Here is a 25,917-nt window from a genome sequence, read left to right as displayed (position 1 = left end):
AGGATTGGAAAAGAGCAAACATCACAATCTCAACAAAAGAAGAGAATGTAATTTGCAAGCTCCAGGCCAAAGAGCTTCCCTCTGAGTCCTCGCAAAATTCTGGAATGTGTTGTAAAAGATGCTTTGTGAAAAAGAAAGTGATAATCCCAAAGATCTAGTCTAGTTTTATCAAGGACAGGTCATGTCAAACTAACCTAGTATCCTTTTTTAACAGTTAGCAGATGAGGGAACTATAATAGATATAGTTTACTTAGACTTCAGGAAAACATTAGAAACTTTCTTAAATATTCAGGTGGAAATTTGGAGACATGTGGACTAAACATTCTTACCATTAGGGGGATTTGGAACTAGCTAAAGGAACAAACTCAAATCATAATAGTTAATGATTGGAATTCTCCAGGGAGGTGCCTTGGGGTCATCGGCTGACTTTCCCTATAGAATTCTAATCCATACCTCTCTTTTCTATGAACTCTCTGAAATCTGCTCTCCCCAAATCTAGGGTATATGCCACGTGGCAGAGTATTCCTGGAATTCCTTCTCTTCCCTCCCACACATTGTAAGATGAAGTAGTCATTTCCCCTCAGACTGCCTGTCATTTCCTCCAGTTGGTGAGAATCAGCTCCAGTATAGGATTTCTCTTTGTGGTTTTCACCACTTTTTTGAGAGATGAAATTATCTTTAAAATCATTATCTGACCTGATGGAGCCCGCCAAGATCCAGATAACTGAAGTTCCCCCCTCACTCTTCTAGTCTGCCTCTGTGCCAGGCTTGTTACCTGTTTCCCCAAACTCTTCATCCCTTCCTTCCTTTGCCTTGCATGCCTATATGATGCCCCTGCTACTGCCTCCATGGATCTCCATTCAGATGTTCTTCATCGGTTTTTCTCTCCCCTTTGGATCTCTGGTTTACCTGGCTTGTCATCAGACTTTACGCATTTGTGTTCAGAGATCTGAGGCCATGGATTTTGTTGCCAACTCCTTTCTTAAATTTTTGTCTCCGATAATAATAATAGTGATGATACCTAACATTTATATAGCTCTTTCTATGTACCAAGCACTGTGCTAAGTACTTTACAGTTGTCATTTCGTTTGATCTTCATAACAACCCTGAGAGGTAGGTGCTATTATTGTTACCATTTTACAAATTGGCAAACTGAGGCGAATAGGGGTGAAGTGACTTGCCCAGGGTGGCACAGCTAGTGTTTGAGGCTGAATTTGAACTTGGGTCTTCCTGACTCCAGGCCCAGGACTCTAGCCACTACAGCGCCACCTAGCCATGAATTTCGGAGTATCTCTAGTGTTCCCATCCACATAAGAATCTGAGACAGGAGAGATGAAGCCCATGGGGATAGGCTGGGGTGGGAACTTGCTTAAATTAAGACTGTAAACTTCCAAATGGACCAGAGTCGCTTATTTAGCTGACCAAACACATCATGCCAGGACCAGGAGGATGCTACTCAACGCCTGCTAGAAGGGAAAAGTGTAGGCCAAAGGATAAATAGGAAGCGCCTGCATTCTGGAGCGAGCAGCAGACCTGTGGAGCTCCTCACCCCCAGGGCTGCTCCACGCTGAAGAAATGAGGAGTTTTAAAAGGATGTGTGTAAATTTGCACAGCCCACATAATGGGTTCCAAAGGCTGCCTCGCTTATTTAGAGGTGTGTACCTAACATTTAAGGGAAATGTCAGGATGTACGACACCCTCACTCTGGGCAGACGACTCACATGACCCACCCAGTCTGTCAGTTCCTCTCTCCCTCCCAGAGAGAGCCACCTTTGGCAGGAGGGGGTCTCCATTATCCTTTCAGCTAAAGGGAGGGGAAGGAGAAAGTGGAGATCAGGCAGACCTTCACGAAAGAGGAGGGCACAGAGTATGTGGTACTTGAAGGGCTCAGAGGTTATCAGCCAGTGGATGAGCTGACCAACCTCCTATGTTTGTTCAAAAGTTGGTGGGCTAAGTGCACTTGGAGGTTTGCTCCCATTTACTGAAACTTCAGCTGCTCTGCCTGTTCAGATGGGAAAGGGTGATTACAAAGCACATTTGCACCCTCCCAACCCCCTTCCAGTGCTTTTAGGCAGCAATTTATACAAAAGATACTACAGAAAATAGTGGGCTTTTTTGGCAACTAAACACAGTTTCCAGCAATAGCCTTTCCAGCAAAGGGGCTTGTAATGGAATTTCCACAATAACAACCTTTGAATGGAACCTCTAACTGAACAGAGCTGACTCGAGTGTAGTTGTATTACTGGCCACCTTTCTCCCTCTTCAGTGTAGCCAGGGAAGGCCCATTGGTTCTTCATGGTATTCAGGGCTACAGCCCACATGCCACTGGCCTAGCAAGGTATGCCTCCTGTACCTTGCCAACACCCGTTGCTATCTCACATCCCCCAAGGCCCGCGATAAGGACTAAAGCTACCTCTTAATTGGTTGCATTTGTTGGTTTTTTGTTTGTTTTTTTGGTGAGGCAATTGGGGTTAAGTGACTTGCCCAGGGTCACACAGCTAGTAAGTGTCAAGTGTCTGAGGCTGGATTTGAACTCAGGTCCTCCTGAATCCTGGGCTAGTGCTTTATCCACTGCACCACTTAGCTGCCCCCAGTTGTTTTTTTAATGTTTTGAAAAATAGTTTATTTTTCCAATGACATATGAAAACAATTTTTAACCTTCTTTTTTTAATTTTGAGTTCCGTGCTTGCTTCGGCAGCATATATACTAAAATTGGAATGATACAGAGAAGATTAGCATGGCCCCTGCGCAAGGATGACACGCAAATTAGTGAAGCGTTCCATATTTTAAAAAAAATTTGAGTTCCAAATTCTCTCCCTCTCTTCTCCCTGAAACAGCAAGCAATTTGATATAGGTTATATGTGTGCGGTCACACAAAACATTTCCATATTAGTCATGTTGTGGGAAAAAACCACAAACAACAAAAAACAAACAGAAAGAAAATAAAGAAAGTAAAAAATAGTCTGCTTCAATCTGCATTCAGTCTCTGTTGGTTCTTTCTATGGAGGTGGATCACATTTTTCATCACAAGTCCTTCAGAATTTTCTTAGATCATTGTATTGCTGAGAATAGCTAAGTCATTCACAGTTGATCCTTGTATAATATTGCTGTTATTGTGTACAGTGTTCGCCAGGGTTCTGCTCACTTCACTTTGCAACATTTCATGTAACTCCAGGTTTTTCTAAAAGTATCCTACTCATCATAGTATTCCATTACATTCATATACCACAACATGTTCAGCCATTCCCCAATTCCCTGCCACCACAAAAAGACCTGCTAAAAATAGTTTTTGTACAAATAGCTCCTTTTCCCCTTTTTTGGGATCTCTTTGGAATACAGACATAGTAGCAGTATTGCTGGGTCAAAGGGTATGCACAAATTTATCACCCTTTGAGCATAGTTCCAAATTGTCCTCCAGAATGGTTGTATCAGTTCACAACTCCAGTAAGAGTGTATTAGTGTCCCAATTTTTCCACATCCTCTCCAACATTTGTCATTTTCCCTTTTTGTCATATTAGCCAATCTGATAGATGGGAAGTAGTACCTCAGACTTGTTTTAGTTTCTATTTCTCTAATCAATAGTGGCTTAGAGCACAGCTTTGATTTCTTCATCTGAAAATTGCCTGTTCATATCCTTTGACCATTTATCAATTGGGGAATGACTTGGATTCTTATCAATTTGACTCAGTTCTCTATATATCTGAGAAATGAGGCCTTTATCTGAGAAATTTGCTGTGAAATTTTTTTCCCAATTTCCTACTGTCCTCCTAATCTTGAGAACATTGGTTTTGTTTTTGCAAAACCTTTTTTAATTTAATGTAATCAAAATCATCCATTTTATATTCTTTCATACTGTCTATCTCTTGTTTGGTCATACATTTTCTTTCCTTATTCATAGATCTGACAGATAAACTATTCCATGCTCACCTAATTTGTTTATGGTATCATCCTTTATGCCTAAATCATATACCCATTTTGACCTTATCTTGGTATACAGACTGAGATGTTCATCTATGCCTCGTTCCTGCTGAATTGTAAAGCTGTCTTTTAAGAGCAAGTCCCCATTCATCAGCATTTTTATATATTACCCACAAAGTCCAGCAGAAAGAGATAGAAAGAGAAATGCCATTTAAAATAACTGTAGACAATATAAAATAGTTGGGAGTCTACCTGCCAAGATGAACCCAGGAACTAGATGAACAAAATTACAAAATACTTTTCAAAGAAATAAAGTCAGACCTGGACAATTGGAAAAACATTAATTGCTGATGGGTAGGCTAAGCATAATAAAAAGGACAGTTCTACCTAAATTAATTTACTTATTCAGTACCATTCCAATCCAACTACCAAAAATTATTTTATGCAGCTAGAAAAAATAACAAAATTCATCTGGGAGAACGAAAGGTCAAGAATATCAAGGTAATTGATTTTTTTAAGGTGGCTTAGCAGTACCAGATCTCAAACTATTATAAAGCAGTAATCACCAAAACAATCTGGCACTGGCTAAAAAATAGAATGCTACCTCAGTGGAATAAATTAGGTATCTAATACATAGTAGTAAATGACCATAGTCATCTAGTGTTTGACAAACCCAAAGACCCAAGCTTTTGGAACAAGAACTCGTTATTTGACAAAAACTGCTGGGAAAACTGAAAAACATTTTGGCAGAAACTAGGTATAGCCAACGTATGAATGACTTGGCTATTCTTAGCAATACAAAGATCCAAGACAACTCCAAAGAACTCATAAGGAAAAATGCTCTCCACATCCAGAGAAAGAATTGATGGAGTCTGAATGCTGACTGAAGCCGACTGTTTTTTCACTTCCTCTATTTTTGTGTGTGGTTTTTTTGGTCTGTGTTTCCTTTCACAACATGACTAATATGGAAATATGTTTTGCATGATTGCACATGTATAACCTATGTCAGATTGCTTGCCTTGTCAGTGAGGGGAAAGGGGAGGTAGGGAGAAATTTGGAACTCAAAAATTTTTTTTTTTTTTTTAGTGAGGCAGTTGGGGTTAAGTGACTTGCCCAGGGTCACACAGCTAGTAAGTGTTAAGTGTCTGAGGCTGGATTTGAACTTAGGTACTCCTGACTCCAGGGCCGGTTCTCTAGCCACTGCGCCACCTAGCTGCCCCTCCAAAAAATTTTTAATGAATGTTAAAAATTGTTTTTACACATAATTGGAAAACATATTTTTAGAAAGCAAGCCCCCATAATTGTTAGGCCCGTGGTGCTTATGAAGAAGCCTTTAGTTCAGCCCCAATCCTCAAGTTGTTACTAATGCCACCTTGGTATGGACACATGGTGCCTGACCAAGAGTTGGGGAAGGGAGTGTCTTTGGTCAGGTTTCCTAGGTAGGGCTATTTCCTGCCCCTTTCCCCTGCCTGGAAAAAAAAACTGTACTTGGAAGGGCTCTCTCTGGTTTTCATGTGGCTACCTTCTGATTCCCCATGGCCAAGGAGCACTAGCCCAGAAGCAAAAAGCTCTACCCAGTCTGCTTGCTTAAAGGGGACACTGGTCCATTTTCTCCTGATGTCTGTGTGGAGTGGCAGCACCAGAAGACATTTCACAAGCTGATTCATTTCTCCAGTTAGCTGAAACCTCACCAGAAACTCTCTGTGGCTCTTGTTTCATATAGGACCATATCAGATGCCAAATAATTAACCATGCAGCATTGTCTGTGTTACATAAAAAGGGCCAAAAAGAGTGGTGGATGGGGCGGCTAGGTGGAGCAGTGGATAAAAGCACCAGCCCTGGATTCAGGAGTACCTGAGTTCAAATCCAGCCTCAGACATTTGACACTTACTAGCTGTGTGACCCTGGGCAAGTCACTTAATCCCCATTGCCCCACAAAACAAACAAACAAACAAAATAATAAAAAGAGGGGTGGACAAACATCAGGGAACCACCAGCTGCTTAGCAGCCACAGCTGGGAAGAAGTATGGTGGGCACCCTCCAGTCAGCAGCTTGACCTCATAGCGCATGAACAGGAAATTCCAAGTTTGAATGCTGGCTTTGTTGTTGGCTTCTTGTCCTTCTCAATTTAGACAAATTCAACTCAACAAACATTTATTACATACCTAATGCATGCAGTAAAGCTAAAGGCTCACCACTGGGCATGCCATAGACTGACTTCCCAGGAACCTGTGATCCAGAATAGGGTGATATAATGTGTACATGAAGGAGAATGAGGCCCTTGCAAAGACAATCTAGGCAGTGTGCAAAAAAGTGAGCCTTTTGCTGGGGGGTGGAAGGGTATCCAGCAAGGATCAGAAACTTCTCTTTCATTGGGTAGGCAGTGTATACTAGAATAGAGTGGTGTAATGAGCGATACATCAGATTACTTGATTACATTAGGAAGGTTACTTGGGCAACAGTGTGAAGCCTCCAGTGGAGAAGAGAAGGACTACTGCTGTTTCCAGACCTTGGGGAGTCTGGCTACGTTTCTCTTGCTAGTGTGGGATCATCGGTGGTCACCTCTCCCTGTTGAACTGACTTCAAGTCAAGGCATTGTTGTGTAGTGAAAAAAACCATTGGATTTAGAAGCAAAGGACGTGGGTTCTAATACCAGTTCTAATGTTCACTACCTGTCTTGAATGACCTTGGGCCAGTCATTTCCCTTCCACCGAGCCTCCCTTTTCTCACTTCTAAAATGAGGAGATTGGAGCAGCCCTAAGTCTTGGGAATTCTACTGTAAAGAGAGTTGAATCCCACAAGAGAGGAGCTACCCAGGAAGGGGGATGTGGGTGGGTGCCAGATGGGGAAATGGAAGGGCCTATTTTTTTTAAAACAAGGTAAAAATGGGGCAGCTAGGTGGCGCAGTGGATAGAGCACCGGCCCTGGAATCAGGAGTACCTGAGTTCAAATCCAGCCTCAGACACATAACACTTACTAGCTGTGTGACCCTGGGCAAGTCACTTAACCCCAATTGCCTCACTAAAAAAATAAATAAATAAAATAAAAATTTTAAAAAACAAGGTAAAAAGTAAAGAAAGCTTGTGATTAAACAAAATTCCTTTTAAAAATGTGAGAACTAGATGCCCAGAGTGGGCATTGATGTGTTTCTTGTTTCAGTCATCTACCTCACAGTGTACCATGCCCTCTTCGTGTTCTTCATCTGGACCTATTGGAAATCTATCTTCACTCTCCCACATCAGCCACACCAGAAGGTAAGTGGAAGGGGAAGGGACTGTAGGGCCTTGAAGAAGAATGAGCCAGACCAGTCAGAGCTGGAAGCCTTAGGCCCTTTTTTTGGTATATTCAAGGGCAGGCCATGTGGCTAACCAGAGACACCCAGAGAAGCAGGAAGGCAATGGCAAAGGCATCAAGGGAAGGATATGAGTGTCTCTAACACATGCGTGCACACACACATGCATGCATACATGTATATTTATTCTCTTTCTCTGTCTCTCTCTAGCAGACCTTGACACCTCCAAACTAGGCCAGCCCATCCCTCTGAAGCTGGAACCAATATCTGCAGAACAGCCCAGAGAGGGCTAGAGGCAGGGCTGTCCCCGGGGACGTTGGGCATCTGGGCCAGAAGAAGGCTTGGTGACCTTGTGAGAGGCCACCTCCCAGGACTCAGTGCCTCCTATACCAAGCTCACACAGGGACTTTGTAGGCTGGGGAGCTCTTCCTCATACTTATTTAGAAACTCATTTGCACTCTATGTGTCAGGGCATCTCTAGGGTCAGGGTAGCCACCATATTTTATAAGTAAGGGCTCTTGGTTCCCCCATTTCTGAGGCAAGAAGAGCCAGCTAGGAAATGGGAAGTCTCGAGTTTGGAAGGTCCTGAATGTGGCTGTTTCCACATTGGGGAGGAGCAATTATGAGGGGGCAAGAAGGAGGGGGTGTGGCTAAGGCAGAGACCACTTGCTGGATGTCAAAAGACTTTTCTTTTTCTGTGCTATACCAACTAAGGGTGCCAGAATCTTTGAAAAGTCAAGTAGAGGTGGGCAGACAAAGCAGACTGCCAAAGAGAGCTTGGCCGTGTACAGAAGGAATCCCGGATTGGCAGTAAGTGGACATCCTCCAGGAAAGACCTCCTCAGACCGCCACACACACCAGGGTAGCATTCTTTTCTAGTGGGAATCCAAGAACAGACTATGCGTCTGTTCTTTTTTTGTCACCCAGCCTTTTCAGCTCTCCAACTGAACCCAATCAACTGAAACCATTCAGCTCTAAGTCTATGAAAACTTGCTGATTCCAGCAGCCAAAGAAAGTTCCATCTGTGGCCCAAGGAAAGCCACCTCAGAGGGTCCCTACACAATGGCTTCAGTCAATGGCTTCCAAGATGAAGCCTTTCCTCTCTCTTTTGGGAGAATGTGCGGCCACAGCAGGCATGTTCGTGCACATGTGCCCCCCCAGCCTCCCTCCAAGTAAATATGAAGAAGAGACCGTGAAGACTCCTGATTTCATCTCTGTTCTCCCCACAGCATCTAGGAAGTTTGTAGTCTGGCAGAGATTCAGAGGACTTGGGAGAGAAGATAACAGGATGGAGACGCGCATTGCAGAGATCTGCTATTAAAGTCCTGTCTCTTGAGCACTTTGGATGAGTAAAGAGAGAATGAAAATTCCTCAGGGACTCTTTAACAGCAGTGAAGCATTCATTCCTCCTGCACCAAACACAGTGCAGCATAGTTCCAAATGTTTGGCCCCCAGATGCATTGACTGACTCACTGTTTGGCAGCTGGCCTTGGGCTGTGCTACCTGCTCTCTCCTTCTGGTTCCCTTCCTCTTAGTCAGCTTTGTTAAGCCTCTTTCACTCTGTAACCTTGGATAAGTACCTTCCCTTTTCCCCCAGTCCTTAGTTTCCTCTTCTGTCAAATGAGAGCTGAATGAAATGATTTTTGAGGTCCAACAGTAACCTACCCTGTGATTCCAAATGCCCACGAGTGTCCAGCGTTCTTCCAAACAAGCAAAATCAAAATCCTACCTCGGTCCTTGAGCCGCAAGCCTGTAGATCATATACAGGCTTCTCGTGCCACTCAGAGTTGGGGACAGCCTGCTGCTTCTCTGGCATAACCTTATAGGAAGGCAGTGACTTCTCATGCCTTAGTTATACCTTTGGTTATATTTCTTTGATTACCAAAGAGGGATCTTTGAAACTTGCTTAACTTTGACGTTCTTCCATTTGTATCCTTCATTCTCCCAGGACAACAAAGTAAACTAACTTTTTCTATCTACTTCCAAGTATTTTTCATTTTCCTAGAACGAACCTCTTTGTAATCAAAAGAAAATGTGCTTCTTGATATGCAGGACATTTTTCTTTTTGTGTATTTCTAGTGATAGACGGCTCATCCCTTTCCAGTATGGCACATTCTACTTTTGGACAGCTTTAAGTCTTAGGAAGGGTTTTTTCCCTTTTTTTCTTAAGTGTAGTCAAGATTTGCCTCTGGTCCACCCATTGTTCCTAGTCCTGTCTGTAGGATTAAACAAAACAAGTCTTAATTCTTCCTCCATGTGATCATCCATCACATATTTGAGTATAGCCATCACGGGCCTCTTAAGTGTTCTCTAATCTAGGCTAAGCATTCCCAGTTCCGATAGCCAGTGTTTTTATGGCATGATTTCAAGTCCCATCACCATCCTGGTCACCCTCCCCTGGCCTTGATCCAGTCTGCTAATATCTTTCATAAAATATGCTGCTCAAAAGGGAATATGATATTTTAGCAGCAGCTTGACCAGAAGAGAGTACAGCAGGCCTCTCGTTTCCCAAATCTGGATGTGTGTAGCCCAGCCTGAACTAGATTTCTAGATGAACAGCTGATACCATTCACTAATACTGAGCTCATTAAACACTATGACCCCCATATCTTTTTCACTTGACCTGTTGTCTCTGTCTCTCTCATCCTGTCATTGTGTATTTGGTTCTTATGGTTGATTTTTTAAAAAAATTCTAACCACCTTTTTAATGGTTAGAAGAATTGTAAACCCAAGAGGGAGTTTACATTTCTTGATGATATCCCTTTCAAGCAACAGTGTCACCAGTGGCCAACAAAGATTTTCCTCCCCTTCAAGGATTTCATCCCCCTCAAGTAGCAAACCTGGGTAACCACTTGCCATTGTATATTTCCCATGAAATTTTGGGGCTGTGGTTCTTTTAAGACTGAGAATATGAAGCAGCAAGCTCTACACCAGAAATACAGGATTGCTAAAGTCTTGAGAAGAGCTTGCTGTAGCAAATTAGGGCATGCAAAAGAGTCCCCCTCCAACCTCGTGAAGAGTTTTCCAAGCATCCCCCAGAAGACATCCTTGCCACTGACTAGCCAAGCACACTAGCCATCAATAGGGTTCTGGATCTTAGCCAGCTGGCAAGTATTGAAGTGATAGACTTTGGAACCCAATTTTGCCAGGCTAATGGTTGGCTGAGCAAATAGCTTTATTAAAAAAAAAATCTTTAAGAGTGAAGGGGGGGGCGGGAAGCCCAGTGCTGCCTGTTCCCATTTTCTGCCTAACTCGAGGTGTTTACAGCTTTCTGAAAAACGCATCCCAGCACTTAATTATCTTTGCAAATGGCATCCAAACTCTTTGGTCCCTTTCTTTTTTACTGACCAGTTCTTATTTTGTGCTCCAGCCTTAGCTTGCAAGATATCAACCAATAGATGAGCCTGGAGCAACCATTATTTATCTCTTTTTAAAAACCATCAGTGACTCAGTTATTTATCCTGCAATCAGGATAATTGGTCTGAAACCATTTCCTTGTTAATTGCACATAAAAAAGCTCTCAAGTCAGATTTGAAGCTGGGACAGGTAATTGGTATTTGCTTATGGATGGGATTTTCAAAAGCTTTTCTCTGTACCTTAGACTAAATGGATGTATGTTTGTATTCCTTTTGTTTTTAGTTCTTCATGTCCTACGGAGACAAGGAACGCTATGAAAATGAAGAAAGGCCTGAGGTTCAGAAGCAAATGCTCCTTGACATAGCCAAGAAGTTGCCAGTGTACACAAGGACTGGGAATGGAGGTGGGCTCTTGGGAGGGCAAAGAGGAGGGCTAGAAAGGGAGGGACAAAATGAGAGTGGGCTCAGAGATTATATATGGGCCAAACCAGAAAGCCACACAGCCCCTTTCCCTGGGGCTCTCAGGCAAGCACTGTGGAGTCCTTCCATTGGTTTCTGATATTCCTCATCTTCCCATTTGCCCCAGAACCAGTATAGCTGAGATGCTTCCATACCCAGTGGTTCCCACTGTAGCCAATACAGACCGAAGTTATTCTGGCTTGGAGAGAAAGGGCAAGAAGGGGATCCTACTCAACATAGATCCTTAAAGCCAGTATGCCATGCCAGGACACTGTAGCCAGTACAGAACAAGGGTGTGGTAGTTTGGGGGAGGGGAAGGGGAGTCTTGTTCAATACATATTGCATTGATATTTATGATGACTGACTGCATGGTTTTCAGAACAAATCAAATATCATGTACAACTCTACATATTCTGGTTAGTTGGGGGGGAAATCCTCTAGGCCCACACAGCAAAGTCCTCACTGCACTAGCAATATGCCATGTGTTGAGTTCAAGTTAAGAACAAATGAAAACATGTGCATTCTCTCTTAGATTCTCATCTAGCTCATTTCTACTACATATAGCACCTCCAGTGCTTTAAACTCCCTTCGGGGTTTGTATTTCTTCCATTAAAAATGTGGTAAGAATTTTTTAAAAATCAACCGTAAGAACTGAATACACAGTGATGGGATGAGAGAGACATAGTTAAGCAATAGGTCAAGTAAAAAAAGATCTGGGAGTCTTAGTGTTTACTACATGTGCCAGATATAGTACCTTCCCAGAGGCCTCAATACATCATTATATGTGCTCCCCTATACCAATATAGATTGCAATCTTTCCTGACTTTAATAGGCAAACTTCATGAGTTGCCCAGGCCAAAAAATTAACTCCCAGCTGCCCAACCTTGTTGTGAAGAGTTCCTTTGAGCTAAGCTAGGCTACACCACCACTGGTCCAGGCCTTTGCAACCCGGAAAGCCCTTCTGGATCTTATGCCTCACTAATATGGTTCTCGAGACCCTTGGGTCACCACAGTAAGGGCTTTAGTAGAGGCCTACCATCCTGTAGGATGATAGGACCCAAGATCTAGAGCTGGAAGAGACCTCACAGAAAAGGGAAACTCAGGGCTCAAGAAGGTTATGACTTGCCCAAGGTCATACAGGAAGGCGTGTCATGTCTGGGATTTGAATGTAAATCATTGTACCCCAAACCCAGTTTTCTTTCCTCAATGCCATGTTCCGTCCTTAGTATATGTAATAACAATAACTAGAACCATGCTATCCTTTAACAATAACTCTTTGCAGAACAGTTTCTGATCTTTACCTGATTACAGTTTAGGCTCTAGGAGCTCCAGAGGTAAATTATTAATCCTTGTTTTTATAAAGAAGAAACGGGGGGGGTGGCAGCTAGGTGGCACAGTGGATAAAGCACCAGCCCTGGATTCAGGAAGACCTAAGTTCAAATCCAGACTCAGACACTTGACACTTACTAGCTGTGTGACCCTAGGCAAGTCACTCATTGCCCCCCCAAAATAAAATTAAATAAAGAAAAAAGAAGAAACTGGGGTAAAAGAAGTCTAAGTAAATTTCTCTGGTCTAGTAAAACCAGGGCTTATTTTTTTTATAGATTTTATTGATATCTTTTGTTTTTATATCATCTAGATTTCTTCTTATATTCCTCCCCTCTCCTTCCTAGAGAGCCATCCTGTATAACAGAAATTTTTTAGAATTCAGCAAAACCAATCAACACATTGAAAAAAATCTGATGTTATATGGAATGTTCCCCACTTGGACTTCTCTTCCCCTACTCTCCCCACTCTCTCCTCTGCCAAGAAGCTCCTTCTTTGGAGCCAAGCTTGTTCTTTATAATTTCACAGCATTCAGTTTCATTTGGTTTGTGACTGTTGTTCTTTCCATTTGCATTGTTGTAATCATCATGTATATTGTTTTCCTGACTCTGTTTATGTCACTTTGCATCAGTTCATATAATTCTTCCCATTCTTTTCTAGATTCATCATGTTTATCGTTTCTTATTGTGAACATATTCTATTACATTCATGTATCACAATTTGTTTCACTATTTCCCAATCAATGGGCAAAGAGTGATACTATGAATATTTTGGTGTATATGGAGCTTTTTTTGCCAGTGACATTCTTGGTGGTACATACCCAGCAGCAGAATCTCTGGGCCAAAGGATGCAGCAGAGTTTATTTTAAACTAAAGGGGTTCCTGGCTCCAGGCCTGTTGCTCATCTATCTGGAGAACAGATTGTCTGGTAGGAGACTTGAAAATTTTCCACATGCAAGTGTGCTGTGTACACACACATACACACACACACACACACATTCACCACTTTATACTCATCTGATCTGCCTTTGGTTTGCTAACTTGCAACCATCTGGGTGACACTTGATTGAAACATTTTAAAGCGACCATATATCTAGGGTAACAGGATATATGGGCCTAGAAATGAGCCTTGACCTTCGCTAACTACCTCATGTTTCTTATAGCTGTACGATTCTGTGACCGGTGCCATCTGATCAAGCCTGATCGCTGCCACCACTGCTCTGTCTGTGCCATGTGAGTGACAAGAATATTTCCTGAGTGCTAAGCTTGCTCACTGCTAGTTGCCGAGGCAATGAAAAGATTGATCTTTACATGTGACCGTACCAGGGCATCTCTCTTGAATCAGAGATGGCCGAGCTAAAATGCCCCCCTGAAAATGATGCTTTAGACCACGGCTTCTTAACCTGGGGGGCATGAACTTGTCTTATTTTATATTTTGGTAACTATATCTCAAGGTAATCAGTGCCCTTTGTAATCCTATGGGGTGGGGCAGCTAGGTGGCACAGTGGATAAAGCACTGGCCCTGGATTCAGGAGTACCTGAGTTCAAATCCAGCCTCAGACACTCGACACTTACTAGCTGTGTGACCCTGGGCAAGTCACTTAACCCCCATTGCCTCACCAAAAAGAAAAAAAAAACAAATGGTAATCCTATGGGGTTTTTTTATATTATGTGTCCAGAACACAACAAAAATTAAGAAGCTCTGCTTTGGGACAGAAAAGGGAAATAAGGCCCCACTGGGGTGGGAAGGGAAGGGGGAAGTGGGGTGAAGAGCAAGAAGAATTCATTCTAGGTGCATGTCCTTTCAAGGCCTTCTTTTCCCTGGGTGAGTTGCTTTGCCCATATTCTCTTCCCCCATGAAACCCTTTTAAGATTATCCCAGGATTTATCTGTGCCATTTGTTTGGAAGGGATATGTTTAGACAGTGTGGGGGCAGGAGCAAGGAGAATGACAGAGAAAAAGATGGGGCAGCAAGAAGACAGAGTGTACAAGAGACCTAGTAAAATGGAAGGAAGGAAGCTGCCCTAGGCCTTGACTCTCTTGTTGGAGCTTTGAAGCCTCCAGCCCCTTTAAAATACTGTTTCAAGGCCAGTTATTTGGTGTCAGCCGGATCCCATGACATGATCGATCACAGCCTTGAAAGAGCCAAGGACTCACTTCCAAGGGAGTGTAAGGGGTGTGGGGTGTGTTGGGAGGAGAGGTATGGGCAGTGTCTCAGGAATGGATCTCTGGGATAGGGCAGATGCACCGGCATCTCTCTCCTCCCCCAAATGATGCCTCGCATAGCATAACCCAGCTACAGAATCACCCTTCTGTGGTAATGATATTAATAAGATGTCAACACATCAGAGAGCCTTGGTTTTGTCAGTGTGGGAAACTCCCTCTTCAGCAACTCCTTCCTCCAACGCAGATCTGCCTGTGACATGCCTTGCCCACTGTCTGTCACACAGTCATCAAGTGTTAGAGGCGAAAATTGAACCGATGTCTTCCAGACTCCAAGCCCAGCATTCACTGTGGCCTCTAGTGATGATGAGAACAATAGCTGATGTTTACGATGTTTTGCAAAGAAGTGTTTCCTTATTGGCATCTTCTTACTCTGTCCTGTTGTATCTTGTCTCTTGTAGGTGTGTCTTGAAAATGGATCATCACTGTCCTTGGTATGTCCTCCTGATTGCCTTCTTTCCTCTAAAGGGTCCAAGTTGCTTATATGTCCACTCTTCTCCGGCTCAGTCACTTCTGCCCCTGTACTTCATTGGTCTTTTGGGGAACTCAGCCCAATTCCAGAGTCAGAATGAATAGTTGTAGTTCTGCCCATGCTCTCCTAAAGCCACAGAGCAGATAGATCCTTCCTGTTCACTGTCTTTAACGAGTGGCCAAATGGTTAATATGAGTCCAGTTCTCTTTCACATTTCAAATCTGTTTCTGGCCCTCCCAACAGGTAGAATCCTTTGGCCCAGTGTTATTCATTTCAGCTGCCCTCTTCCCAGTCTGGTTTGGCAGACATTGGAGGGATCAGATTGGATTATCTCACCATGAACTAGCATAATCCTCCCCCCCCCCACTCCCCAGTTCTGCACAGCTGCCTAGGCCATAGTAGATCCCCAGCAGTGGGTTTACTTGGGTATGTTTGTTACCATCCTGAAGCTGGTAGGCAGGATATGGATTTCTGGGGCTGCAGATGAAGCCAAATGAGGGTTCCTCCTCCTAGCTCTGCAGGCTTCCCATGTGGCCCATCATGAACACGGGAAGGAGACGTGCTTTCTTTGTTTTGTCCATTTCTATAACCCCGTGTTCTCAGTGTGCTCTCATTTGCCATTCCTTTGTGTTTTTAGGGTGAATAACTGCATTGGATTTTCCAACTATAAATTCTTCCTTCAGTTCTTGGCCTACTCTGTTCTCTACTGCCTCTACATTGCTTCGACTGTTTTCCAATATTTCATCAAATATTGGGTGGTAAGTTCAGGCATTCTGAAAGGTTTGTTCCCTTATTCACTAACACCCTCACCCATCCTTATCTATGAAAAGTTTACACATGCCCATCTTGCTCTGTTTTAGAAAGTGAACACTTTATATTGAGGAGAAATGGATTTATATGGAAAGGTCAAGTTTAAATAAATAGAGGAAAGGGACTGCACCTGGGACTTCATTGGTTAAGGAGAACTCCCATATGAGGAAATGCCCTCCATCAATGCAGGTCATCTCCTCAACTTAGAATCCTAAAGAGTTACCTAGAGCACTGAAGGGTGAGTTACACAATTTAGATGAACTGATGCAAGGTGCAGTGTGAAGAACTGGGAGATCATTGTGCACAGGAACAGCCATGTTGTATGATGATCAACTGTCAAAGACTTAGCTCCTCTGATCAAGACAGTTATCCAAGATCATTCCAAAGACCCATCATGAAAAATGCCATCCACCTCCAGAGACAAAACTGATGAACTTGGAATGTAGACTGAAGCAGAATTTTTCCCCTTTTTTTGTTCATTGCTTTTAATTACTGTTGTTGTCGGGGCAGCTAGGTGGCACAGTGGATAGAGCACTGGCCCCGGATTCAGGAGGACCTGAGTTCAAATCCAGCCTCAGACACTTGACACTAGCTGTGTGACCCTGGGCAAGTCACTTAACCCCCATTGCCCCGAAAAACCAAAACCAAAACCAATTATTGTTGTGGTCATTTTTGCAACATGGCTAATATGGAAATGTATTTTGCATAACTGTACATGTACAGTTGATATCTTCCTTGACTTCTCAATGTACGGGAGAGGGGTGGGAGGGAGGGAGAGAATATAGAAGTCAGCATTGTTTTTATGAATGTTAAAAAAAAAAAAGGTGACTTTCCCAGAGTCCCATAACCAGTACGTATCAGAGGCAGAAGTGAACCTGTCCAGCTTGGAGACCAGCCCTCCAGCCACTATACCATGTAGTGTAGTCTTTGATTATGGCCTGTTTCACTAAGGCCTCCAGGATCCTACCGCTGATATGGCTCTTACCCACTTGACCTTCCAGGACCTGATATGTAATTCTCTTACCAAGACCACTCTTACAGGACAAAGAATAGGAAAAAATGAAACTCCATTGTGCAGTCAGGTTTTCTATGGAAAGGGCTGGCTGCCTTCTTCTAGGCCTGCTCCCTGTTGGCCAGAAAGTTACAGCATATTCCCACTTGGCATGACCACACGCTGAAATCCCCAGAGCTGACAGGCCTAGCAAGAACTGGGCTGGAGGTCAAGAGGCCTGGCATCTTGCTCCTTCTGGCTGTGCCTAACCTTAGGGAAGTCACTGCCTCTCTCCAGAAAGTAAGGCCTGCCAGGCTTTCTTGCCTCACCATGATGTTGCAAAGATCAAGTGTAGGATTGCATGGACTGCCACTTTCCAGCATTAGGATGCACTCGACAAAAATGGTCTGGGCCACGTCTCCACAACATGCCTGCATCCCTTCGTTTCCTCACCTTTTACTTGTGTGAATGAGGCCTGATGGCAGTGGAAGAAGAATGGGGAGGGACAAGAGCCCCGAACGAGGACTCAGGAGACATGTGACCCTGGGCAAGTCACTCTCTTTCCCGTCATGAACCTCAGTTTCCTCATCTGTAAAACAGGGATGTTACCTACCTACCATGGTTGTGTTATGGGAAGCTCTTTGTAAATTTTAAAGTGCTATATTAATTTTAGTTTTTGTTATTGACAGGAACAATAATATAGAAACAGTATTAGAAATAGCTCTGTCAAGGGGCAGCTAGGTGGCGCAGTGGATAAAGCACCAGCCCTGGATTCAGGAAGACCTGAGTTCAAATCCAGCCTCAGACACTTGACACTAGCTGTGTGACCCTGGGCAAGTCACAACCCCAATTGCCTCACTAGGGCAGCTAGGTGGCACAGTGGATAGAGCACTGGTCCTGGAGTCAGGAGGACCTGAGTTCAAATCTGGCCTCAGACACCTGACACTTACTAGCTGTGTGACCCTGGGCAAGTCACTTAACCCCCATTGCCTCACTAAAAAACAAACAAAAAAAACCCAAACAAACAAAAAAACACCAATTGCCTCACTAAAAGAAAAGAAACAGCTCTGCCACTTACTACCTTTGTGATGCTAGGCAAGTCACTTCCCCTCTCTGAGCCTCAGTTTCCCTATCTGTAAAAATGAAGGCGGGGCAGCTAGGTGGCGCAGTGGATAGAGCACCAGCCCTGGATTCAGGAGGACCTGAGTTCAAATCCAGCCTCAGACCCTTGACACTTACTAGCTGTGTGACCCTGGGCAAGTTACTTAACCCCAACTGCCTCACTTAAAAAAAAAGAAGAAGAAGAAGGCATTGGATTAGATTAAGATTAAATCCAAACCACTGCCTGTTTTAGTATGGCCAGCAACCGCAAAGTGGTTTTTACATTTGAAAATAAAGTGCTGTACAAAAACAGAGGATTTGGCCTGGCATCGTCCAAGTTCACATCCTGCTCTGTGAGGCAAGCAGTACGTACAAGCATGTTCATCTCGATTGTACAGAAAGGGAAATCAGGGCTTGGAGAGGGGCATGATTTATCCACAGTCACCACAGCCTAGGAAGTGTCTGAGCTGAGCCTGGAAGGCAGGTTCATGTGGCCCATCCTATGCTGTGTTCTCCGCCATTGGGGAACACAGAAGAAATGCCTCTTTCTGGACTCCCGTGACCATTATGGCCAGCATTGTCGGCTCCTTTTCTGCCAGCTGCCCACACCCAGCCCTAGTAGCAGAGCCCAGAAGCGTGGCCAGGGCTGCCAGCTACTGCTCTTAGAGATTTTTCTTTTCGGGGGCCAGGAGTCTTTATTTGTGAGGAGGATCTCAATCCCCCAGCTCCTGTAGGAAAGGTTGCATGAAGCCTGTGGACAGACTATAGCTCTGAATGGGCCAGAGAACAAAGGATCCAGGCCTTCCATTGTTGAGAATACTTAAATTATTCATTAAAAAATTGGAAGGGGAACCAGTTCCCCCTCTTCCTCCTCCTCCCCCTCCTTCTTCTCCTCGGAATCTGTTGTTGCCAAGTCAAACCTCGACCTCAGCTACTGAATCGGGTCAAGAAGCCAGCCCGTCCCAGAGGCTGAGGAAGCAGGTGGAGAAACCATGGCTACAGTGGGCTGATGAAAAATATAAGCAGAAGGGAAGTTTTGTCATGAACTGCCAGCTAATGAGTGCTGCTGCCGTCCCTTCATGCTGGGCATCTTGGCGGGGAAGCTCCAGCCCCCCTTGGGGCCCTTCCCCCAGCCCTTAAGTCCTTATCTGCTGCTCCATCTTCTATTACATGTTTGGCATTCAGACCACATGCCATGCTCCTACTTCAGGACAAACCCCAGGAGGCCGAAAAGCCGCCTCCTCCAATCAGCAAGGAACAAAGTGGTCTTTACAGTCTGCACTCCTGAGCTGGCTCCATCCGCTGAGCAGCAACCCTCTCTCTGCACCACTGTCGGCATGCTTTCTTTCCCAAGGAGCTCCCCCACGCAGTCTAAGCTGTGGCCAAACACTGGCTCTCCACCTGCCGTTTGAGGCCCCCACCTTGAGTAATGAGCTCTGAAACAGCTCTTTGAAATGGAGCTGTGTCTGATGGGAATCCAGTCCAAACCTGGGCCCTCTGGCCACACGGCTGGAGAATCTCAGCTGAAAAAGCCGGTCCTAGCTACAATATCAAGGTCATTGACAGCTCAAGAAAATGTGGTTTGTTTCTAGTACCCTTGGCCATCCTGAGCTTTGGGGGTGTTTTTCTAAGGCTCCATTCACTCTGCCTGAAATTGGAAACCCTCAGTTCAGTAGAAGGGTAGTCCTAGCTGCTCTGAGGCAAAAATCTAGCTCCCTTTGAACAAGCTGTAGAGAATAGCGTCAGATCTCTTAGTGCTTCATTAGCCACAGCATGGGACAGTGAACAGGGGTGCTAGATTTGAAGTCAGGGGAGCTGGGTTCCAATAGTAGCTCTCCCAGTTACTCCCTGTGTGACCTTGGACTAATCGCTTGCCCTCTCTGAGTCCTGGTTCTTCATCTGTGATTTCTTCCAGCTCTAAACGCCTGCTCCAAAAACAGGAAACTCCCGGTTTCCCAAATTGATGGGGTGGGCCAAACCAGAAAGCACTATTCATACGTGGAGGCAGCATAATCTAATGACCATTTGTTTGAAGCTCCTAAAAAACAGTTTTATTTCAGCACTTACCACTCATGAGTCCTCTGGGAGAAGAGGAGGAAAGAAGACAATTCTAAGTATGTCACTGCCAATGCCCGTTCTTGCTGTTTTCCTGGCTCCCATCAGTACTGCTCTTGCTCTGGTTCTGTCTGATTCCATAAGCTCTTGTTACAGGACCTTCAGAAGTTTGACAGGATAACCTATGAGTGGCTTCACCTGCCACTGAAAAAGCATCACTCCTGGATATACTTTACTTTGAAGAGCTGAAACATTGGCTCTTTTCCCCATGGGAACACTAGCTGTGTGAACTTGGGCAAATCACGTTTGAGATAAACTTAGTTCATCCTCCCTTAGAGAGGGAAAGTGACTTTCACAAGATCACATGGCTCAGTGGGAATTTGAACCCAGGTTTTCCAACTCCAGGCCCAGTGTTCTTTCCAGGATACCACATACATCACCTTAAGTGCCATTTCAGAGGAGTTCAGCTCTCCAAAACCATGTTCCCACTCAAGAAGAGAGAGAAAAGTAGCAGCCAGTTAGGTACTGTCTCCCTCCCTAGAATGCTTCTCCTCGTTGTGCCATGCTGGTTCTGAGGGAGAGCTGGGGTAAAGCCATCGCGTATGCATCTTCAGTGAGCCAAAGATGGCCTAGCCTCCTTTGGGCTGTTTAGCCGTCCCCTGGTCTGTGCTGTCTTGAGGCAGCTGTCCCATGGGCCGACTCACTCCACTTTAGCTATAAATGAGTCCAAAGGGTGTCACATCCAACCTCCCCATTTTACAGAAGCCCAAAGGAAAATGACTTGCCCCGGGTCACACAATGAGGGAGTTAATAGCAGAGTACAGATTTAAAGCCAGTTCCTCTCACTCCAGATGCAGTGCTCTTACCATTCCTGGGAAGTGACTTGCCCATGGTCATACAGCTAGTCAGTAGCAGAGATGAGAATAAAAGCCACTCCTGCACACTTTATTAAGCTTTGGAAATCAGAGTGGCCAAAAGGAGGACTGTGTTTAAAGGTCTCAGGAAGAGTCTGCCCTAAAGAGGCAGGGATGGACTATGTGACCTCAGAGAGTTCCCAGGGTCTACAGACATTCCTTTTTTTGTTTAACTGCTAAATGCATCTTCATTCCTCGTACTATGCCTGAAGTCAGGACTCAGCTTACCATTTATAAGCTGAAAACATTGACAGTGAGAAACAATCAGTAGGATTGTCACTTCTGCCGTCCAGGGAGTTCTGTATGTGTTGGCGCAAGCGTGCCCATGCTCCCTCCACTGAGGGCTCGTTGCCTCTCTTGGATCTGTAGACAGTCTCTCAGAGTGGCAGGGGCTGAAAGGTTGCTCACGTGCAGCCAGCCTGGTGAAGCCTCTCTGAACAACAGCCCCAGGGTCCAATGCCAGGCCTCTGCTTGAAGCCTTGAGTTCTGCTCGTCAGCTTTCGAGAGGTCACTTCTTCTGATGCTGGAGGAGGACTTGAGTGAAGGACAAAGAAGGGGTGGTCTTCTCAAATGTCTACACATAGGAGTAAATTATTAAGTCCAATTCAGTTCTCTAAGCAATAAGTGCCTACTGTTTTCAAGGCTCTGTCTCAGGAAGACCTTATGTAGGAGGTGACAAGCTGGGGTCGAGATGACAAAAGTCAGAGGTGAAGAGGGACGGCGTTCCTGCGGCAAAGGCTGGGAATGAGTAGTCACTGTGACTGGGGCGTAGACGGAATGAGGAGGAATAATGGGAAATCAAGAATTTGTTTTGCTCGACGTACTTGTTACAAGGGTTTTGTCTTCCTTTTTTCAGTGGTAGGAGGTGGAAGGGAAAGACAATACATTTTTATTCATTGGAAAATATGATAAAAGATAAAAAAGATGGGTTGGGACCAAATTATAAAAGACTTTTTGCTACTAAACATGGTCAGAGGTGCACTTTAGGAATATCAGTTGGACAGCTATGAAGAAGATGTATTAGAGAGGGGGAAGACTGAAAGGCTCTTGCGACAGTCAGGAGCAGGTGGCCCCGAACTAGGCCATAGGAGGGGAGAAAAGGGGCACAGATGTGAAAGACGCCGTGGAAGCTAAATCAATAAAATGTGGTTGCAATGAAGATGTGTGTAGAACTGACGACGATGCCTAAGTTGTGAAGGATGTGATGCCCTTGACAGTGAAGCTTGGAGGATTTTGAGGGAATGTACCAAATTCTACTCTGGACGTGTTAAGTTGGGAGGCTTATGGGACAGCCAAGTGGAGTTGTCCAGCCAGCGGGCAGCAGAGAACTTAGGCCTGGATGGTCTGGGAATCATCTGTATAGAAGTGATTATTGGACCCAAGGGAGCCCATGAGATCACTGAGAGAGAGCTTCCTATCTAGTAGGGAAATAACTGTGATGCCAAATGAAAGTCAGTGCCTATAAGAGATGGTGAGGGAAGGGTCAAGGAAGGCTGCAGGGAGTCAGTGAGAGAGACTTCCTGCCAAACTGACACTTAACCATTTATAATGAGTAGAGAGATGGTTTCCCCCTCCTTGAAGATCTTCACTCAGAGGCTGGCTGACCACTTGGCGGGTCTGTTGCGGTGGGATGGGTTGGACTAGGTGGCCAAAGAAGTCCCTTCTAGTGCTCAAAGTGTGAGTCTGGGATCTTGGAGGGGGAGGGATGTCACTGGAGATGGCAGAAGGATATACCAGTTTCAAGCAGAGGAGCAAGAGCATGAACAAGTCCCAGGGAAGAGTGAGGCTGAGACTCACCAGTTTCATCTCTTTCTCTTTTTCCTTGTCTGTTTTGTTCACAGGGTGACCTGCCGAATACACGCTCCAAGTTTCATGTCCTCTTCCTCCTCTTCGTGGCTTGCATGTTCTTCGTCAGCTTGATGATTCTCTTTGGGTACCATTGCTGGCTTCTGAGCAGAAACAAAACGACCTTGGGTAAGTGTGAGCAGTCAGGGAAGAGCCTAGTGGAGTCACCACTCAGCTTAGAGTATTCCAGTGGCCCATCAGACGTTCTGAGGAACCCTACGTGGTGCCAATTAGCTGCTGTGTCATCACTCTACTTTGTAGCTGAGCCAGACTGAAGATAGCTTTAGTGAATGAAATCCCTGAGAGAAAACCTGCTTGTAAATGGCCCTGTCTTGGAAGGTTGCTGTTTATAGCTCATATAGGGGAACAGCCCCCTAGAGTTACCATTCAATAGACAGCTGACAGGGGCATACACACTCAGTGAGCAAAGGAAGAAAGGCACGAAAGAGGAAGGCAGGTGAAAGACATGGCAGAAGAATGAATGTTTGGAGAGAGCATTTCAAAGCAGGGAGAAGAAAGATTCAGAAAACAGACCAAGCAAATATTTTAGCAGCATTTCTAAGCTAGAGACCCTGTGAAGAAAGAGGAAAACATCAAAGACACAATCCCACCCTCAAGGAGTTTCCAGTCGGCTTGCAGAGGCAGGAGGTAAATCTAGCAAAGTCATAAGGAAGCCCAGTTTAATGCAGCAGGACACGTGTCATTATAACAAGCCACCTTCTTGTTCATTGCCATGCAAAAATTCCAGAAGAGATGCGGAGAGGGCTGTCCCAGGAGGCATTGCGTTGGAGATGCATGTTGCCAGATGGTGTCTGATTTAGAGAGGGGGAAGGGAGGTGGGGAAGGTGATGAATAGGCCACTTTGGAAGCAAAGGTTTGGGAAGTTGAGTGAGCAGAGAAGGGTAGAGGCCAGATTATGGAAGACACCAAATGGCGATCCAGAGAGTTTGGAGTCGATCCAGTAGGCAGCAGGGGAGCCCTTACACATATCCCAAGCCGGGCTTACTAAGCTTGATCTGCCCACTGTCCTAGGCATGGAAGCTAACCCTTGATCACCACTTTTTGGCACTTGGAGAGACCAAACATACATTCACAGACAGAATTAGCAATACAAAACGATACATGAGTCTGTACAAATGTCCAAGGGAGTAATGTGAATGAAAGATTTGAAATCCAAGAATGATGTTGGACAAATCACTTCCCTTCCCTGAGCCTCGGTTTCCATCTCTGTAAAACTAAGGGATTGGGCTAGATAATCTCTTAAGTCTTTTGCAGCTCTAACATTCTCACGTCAGTCATCTGTATTCTAAACTCCTGCCCAAGTTTGATAGTCCAGATTCTTTGTTCTTAGGTGCCTTCGAGCTGTGACATTGGATTTTCTAAAGTCCCTTCAGCTTCTGACATTTTGTATGCCCAGGCTCCTCCCAGCCCTGACATTTTTGTTCCAAACTGATGTTTCCCTTCCTGCAGATTTTTCAGGATTGCAATCTGAATTGTTACCACGTTTTCAAATGTTCTTATTTCTGCAGCAGCTCTCAAAGTAGGCGCTGTTTGGCTTTTGCCACCTGGATGATGAGAAAATGATCTGAAATGTGTTTTTTGCTCCTTACTTCTGGTGTGGAGAGGCATGTTGGGCCCTGGTAGCCTGCTGAGATCTTCATACTGATAACAATTCCTCTTGTTTCGCCAGCATTTTTCTCCCTATCACCCTGTGTGGCAGGTAGTATAAGTGTATAGGGAAGGAGAGTGAGGCTTTCACATCAGTGAAGTGATTTGCTCATGCTCACCCAGCTAAGAAATCTCAGTCAGGACTTGAACTGAGGTCTTGAAGATTGGCTGTAATCTCTACACTAGCCTCCATTTTCTGCTGTGGTGTGCTTCCAATACACATAACTGGCTTCAGTCTAACTCTCTATTGGGTAAACAATCCTTAATTTACTAAATCATCTAGGAATAATTGAGAATGACGGGTCAGTACTATGAGAGCAAGAAGATGCCTTAGGACAGTTGAATTCCCAGGGGTCTGTAAAAACACTTGCTTTTCTGAGTGGCTGAGGGCATCCCATAATACATTGTCCTTTCTTCTTTTCTCTCTGTTTCCCCACCCTAGAGGCCTTCTCTGCTCCGGTATTTCTGAGTGGCCCGGACAAAAATGGGTTCAACCTTGGCTTCATCAAAAACTTCCAGCAAGTGTTTGGTGAGAACAAGAAGCAGTGGTTACTCCCCATTGGGTCCAGGTAAGTAACTGTAGGCCAAGCAGGAAGCCCTGGAGACAACCAGCACACTTCACTCGGTCCCCCTCGGCCCCCAGGCCTTATTGTTCTCTGGAACATTTCAGTTGTTTCTGCTAGTTTAAAAAAACCCTAAGCAAGCAGAAGCAGAGAAGGGATCAGAGGTTGGTTCAGGCCTCTCCAGCCAGCAGTAGTAATCCCAGGAGAGCAGCAGAGTTGTGCCTGCTGTGAAAACAGGGCAAACTAACAGTCACTGGCCCAGGACCATAGCTCGACTTCAGCTTTCTGAACGTTCCCTAGCCACACTAGAAGACAAGGAGGCATAACTAGACAATGTGGTGTTTTCAAAGCTCTGTTAAAAGCGAGTTGGGAAAATGGCAGAGTTGGACAAGACTTCCGAGGCCATTGAGTCGAACCTGTGCCCAAAGAGGAGCCCCTTCCACAGTGTATCTGCTAAGTGGCCATTAGGCCTTTGCTCAGAGACTTCCCCACCCTTCCTCCCATTCCACATTGGGATACTACCTCTCATTGTTATTGTGCCTAAAACTGCTTCTCCAGAGCATCTAGCTCTGCCCCCTGGTATCAGCTCAGACAAGTCCGCCAGTAGACAGCTCGCCAACATGAGTCTCTTTTGCATATGATAATTCTTCAGCTGTTTGAAGACACGTATCATGTCACCTGAGCGTTGTCATTTGCAGACTGAAGATCCCCAGTCAATTCTCCCGATCCCCATATGACATGATCACGAGGCCCTTCTCCATCCTGATTACACCTCCCTCGTCTTTGGCCCTACCTCTCTCTTTGTGCAGTCTAAGAATATGTTAGCTTCCTTGGCTGCCATATTCACTTAAATTCAGCCTACATACATTAAACAGCTACTCTGTGCCAAGACTGTGCCAGGTGTGGGGAATACAAAAAGGAGAGG

General features: G+C 44.8%; 1 protein-coding gene and 1 non-coding gene across 5 annotated transcripts in view; both read left to right on the top strand.

Moving 5' to 3' along the window:
* Nucleotides 1–25,917, top strand: part of ZDHHC15 (zinc finger DHHC-type palmitoyltransferase 15) — an 88,975-nt gene that overhangs the window by 18,596 nt on the left and 44,462 nt on the right. For all 4 annotated transcript variants that reach the window (XM_043973808.1, XM_043973807.1, XM_043973806.1 and 1 more), the window contains exons 3-9: nucleotides 7,078–7,172; nucleotides 10,850–10,970; nucleotides 13,514–13,583; nucleotides 14,975–15,007; nucleotides 15,683–15,803; nucleotides 22,758–22,890; nucleotides 24,872–24,998. In XM_043973808.1, coding sequence (XP_043829743.1) covers nucleotides 7,078–7,172; nucleotides 10,850–10,970; nucleotides 13,514–13,583; nucleotides 14,975–15,007; nucleotides 15,683–15,803; nucleotides 22,758–22,890; nucleotides 24,872–24,998 — 700 coding nt within the window. The remainder of the gene's footprint in view (nucleotides 1–7,077; nucleotides 7,173–10,849; nucleotides 10,971–13,513; nucleotides 13,584–14,974; nucleotides 15,008–15,682; nucleotides 15,804–22,757; nucleotides 22,891–24,871; nucleotides 24,999–25,917) is intronic.
* On the top strand, nucleotides 2,683–2,789 carry LOC122734214. Its single transcript, XR_006354020.1, has one exon. It is a non-coding gene; the product is annotated as a U6 spliceosomal RNA (small nuclear RNA).

This window comes from Dromiciops gliroides, chromosome X (assembly GCF_019393635.1).
Source record: "Dromiciops gliroides isolate mDroGli1 chromosome X, mDroGli1.pri, whole genome shotgun sequence".
In the NCBI taxonomy this organism is placed as follows: Eukaryota; Metazoa; Chordata; class Mammalia; order Microbiotheria; family Microbiotheriidae; genus Dromiciops; species Dromiciops gliroides.
Note: the sequence above shows the minus strand (reverse complement) of the source record. Positions and strands in the feature narration are given on the sequence as shown.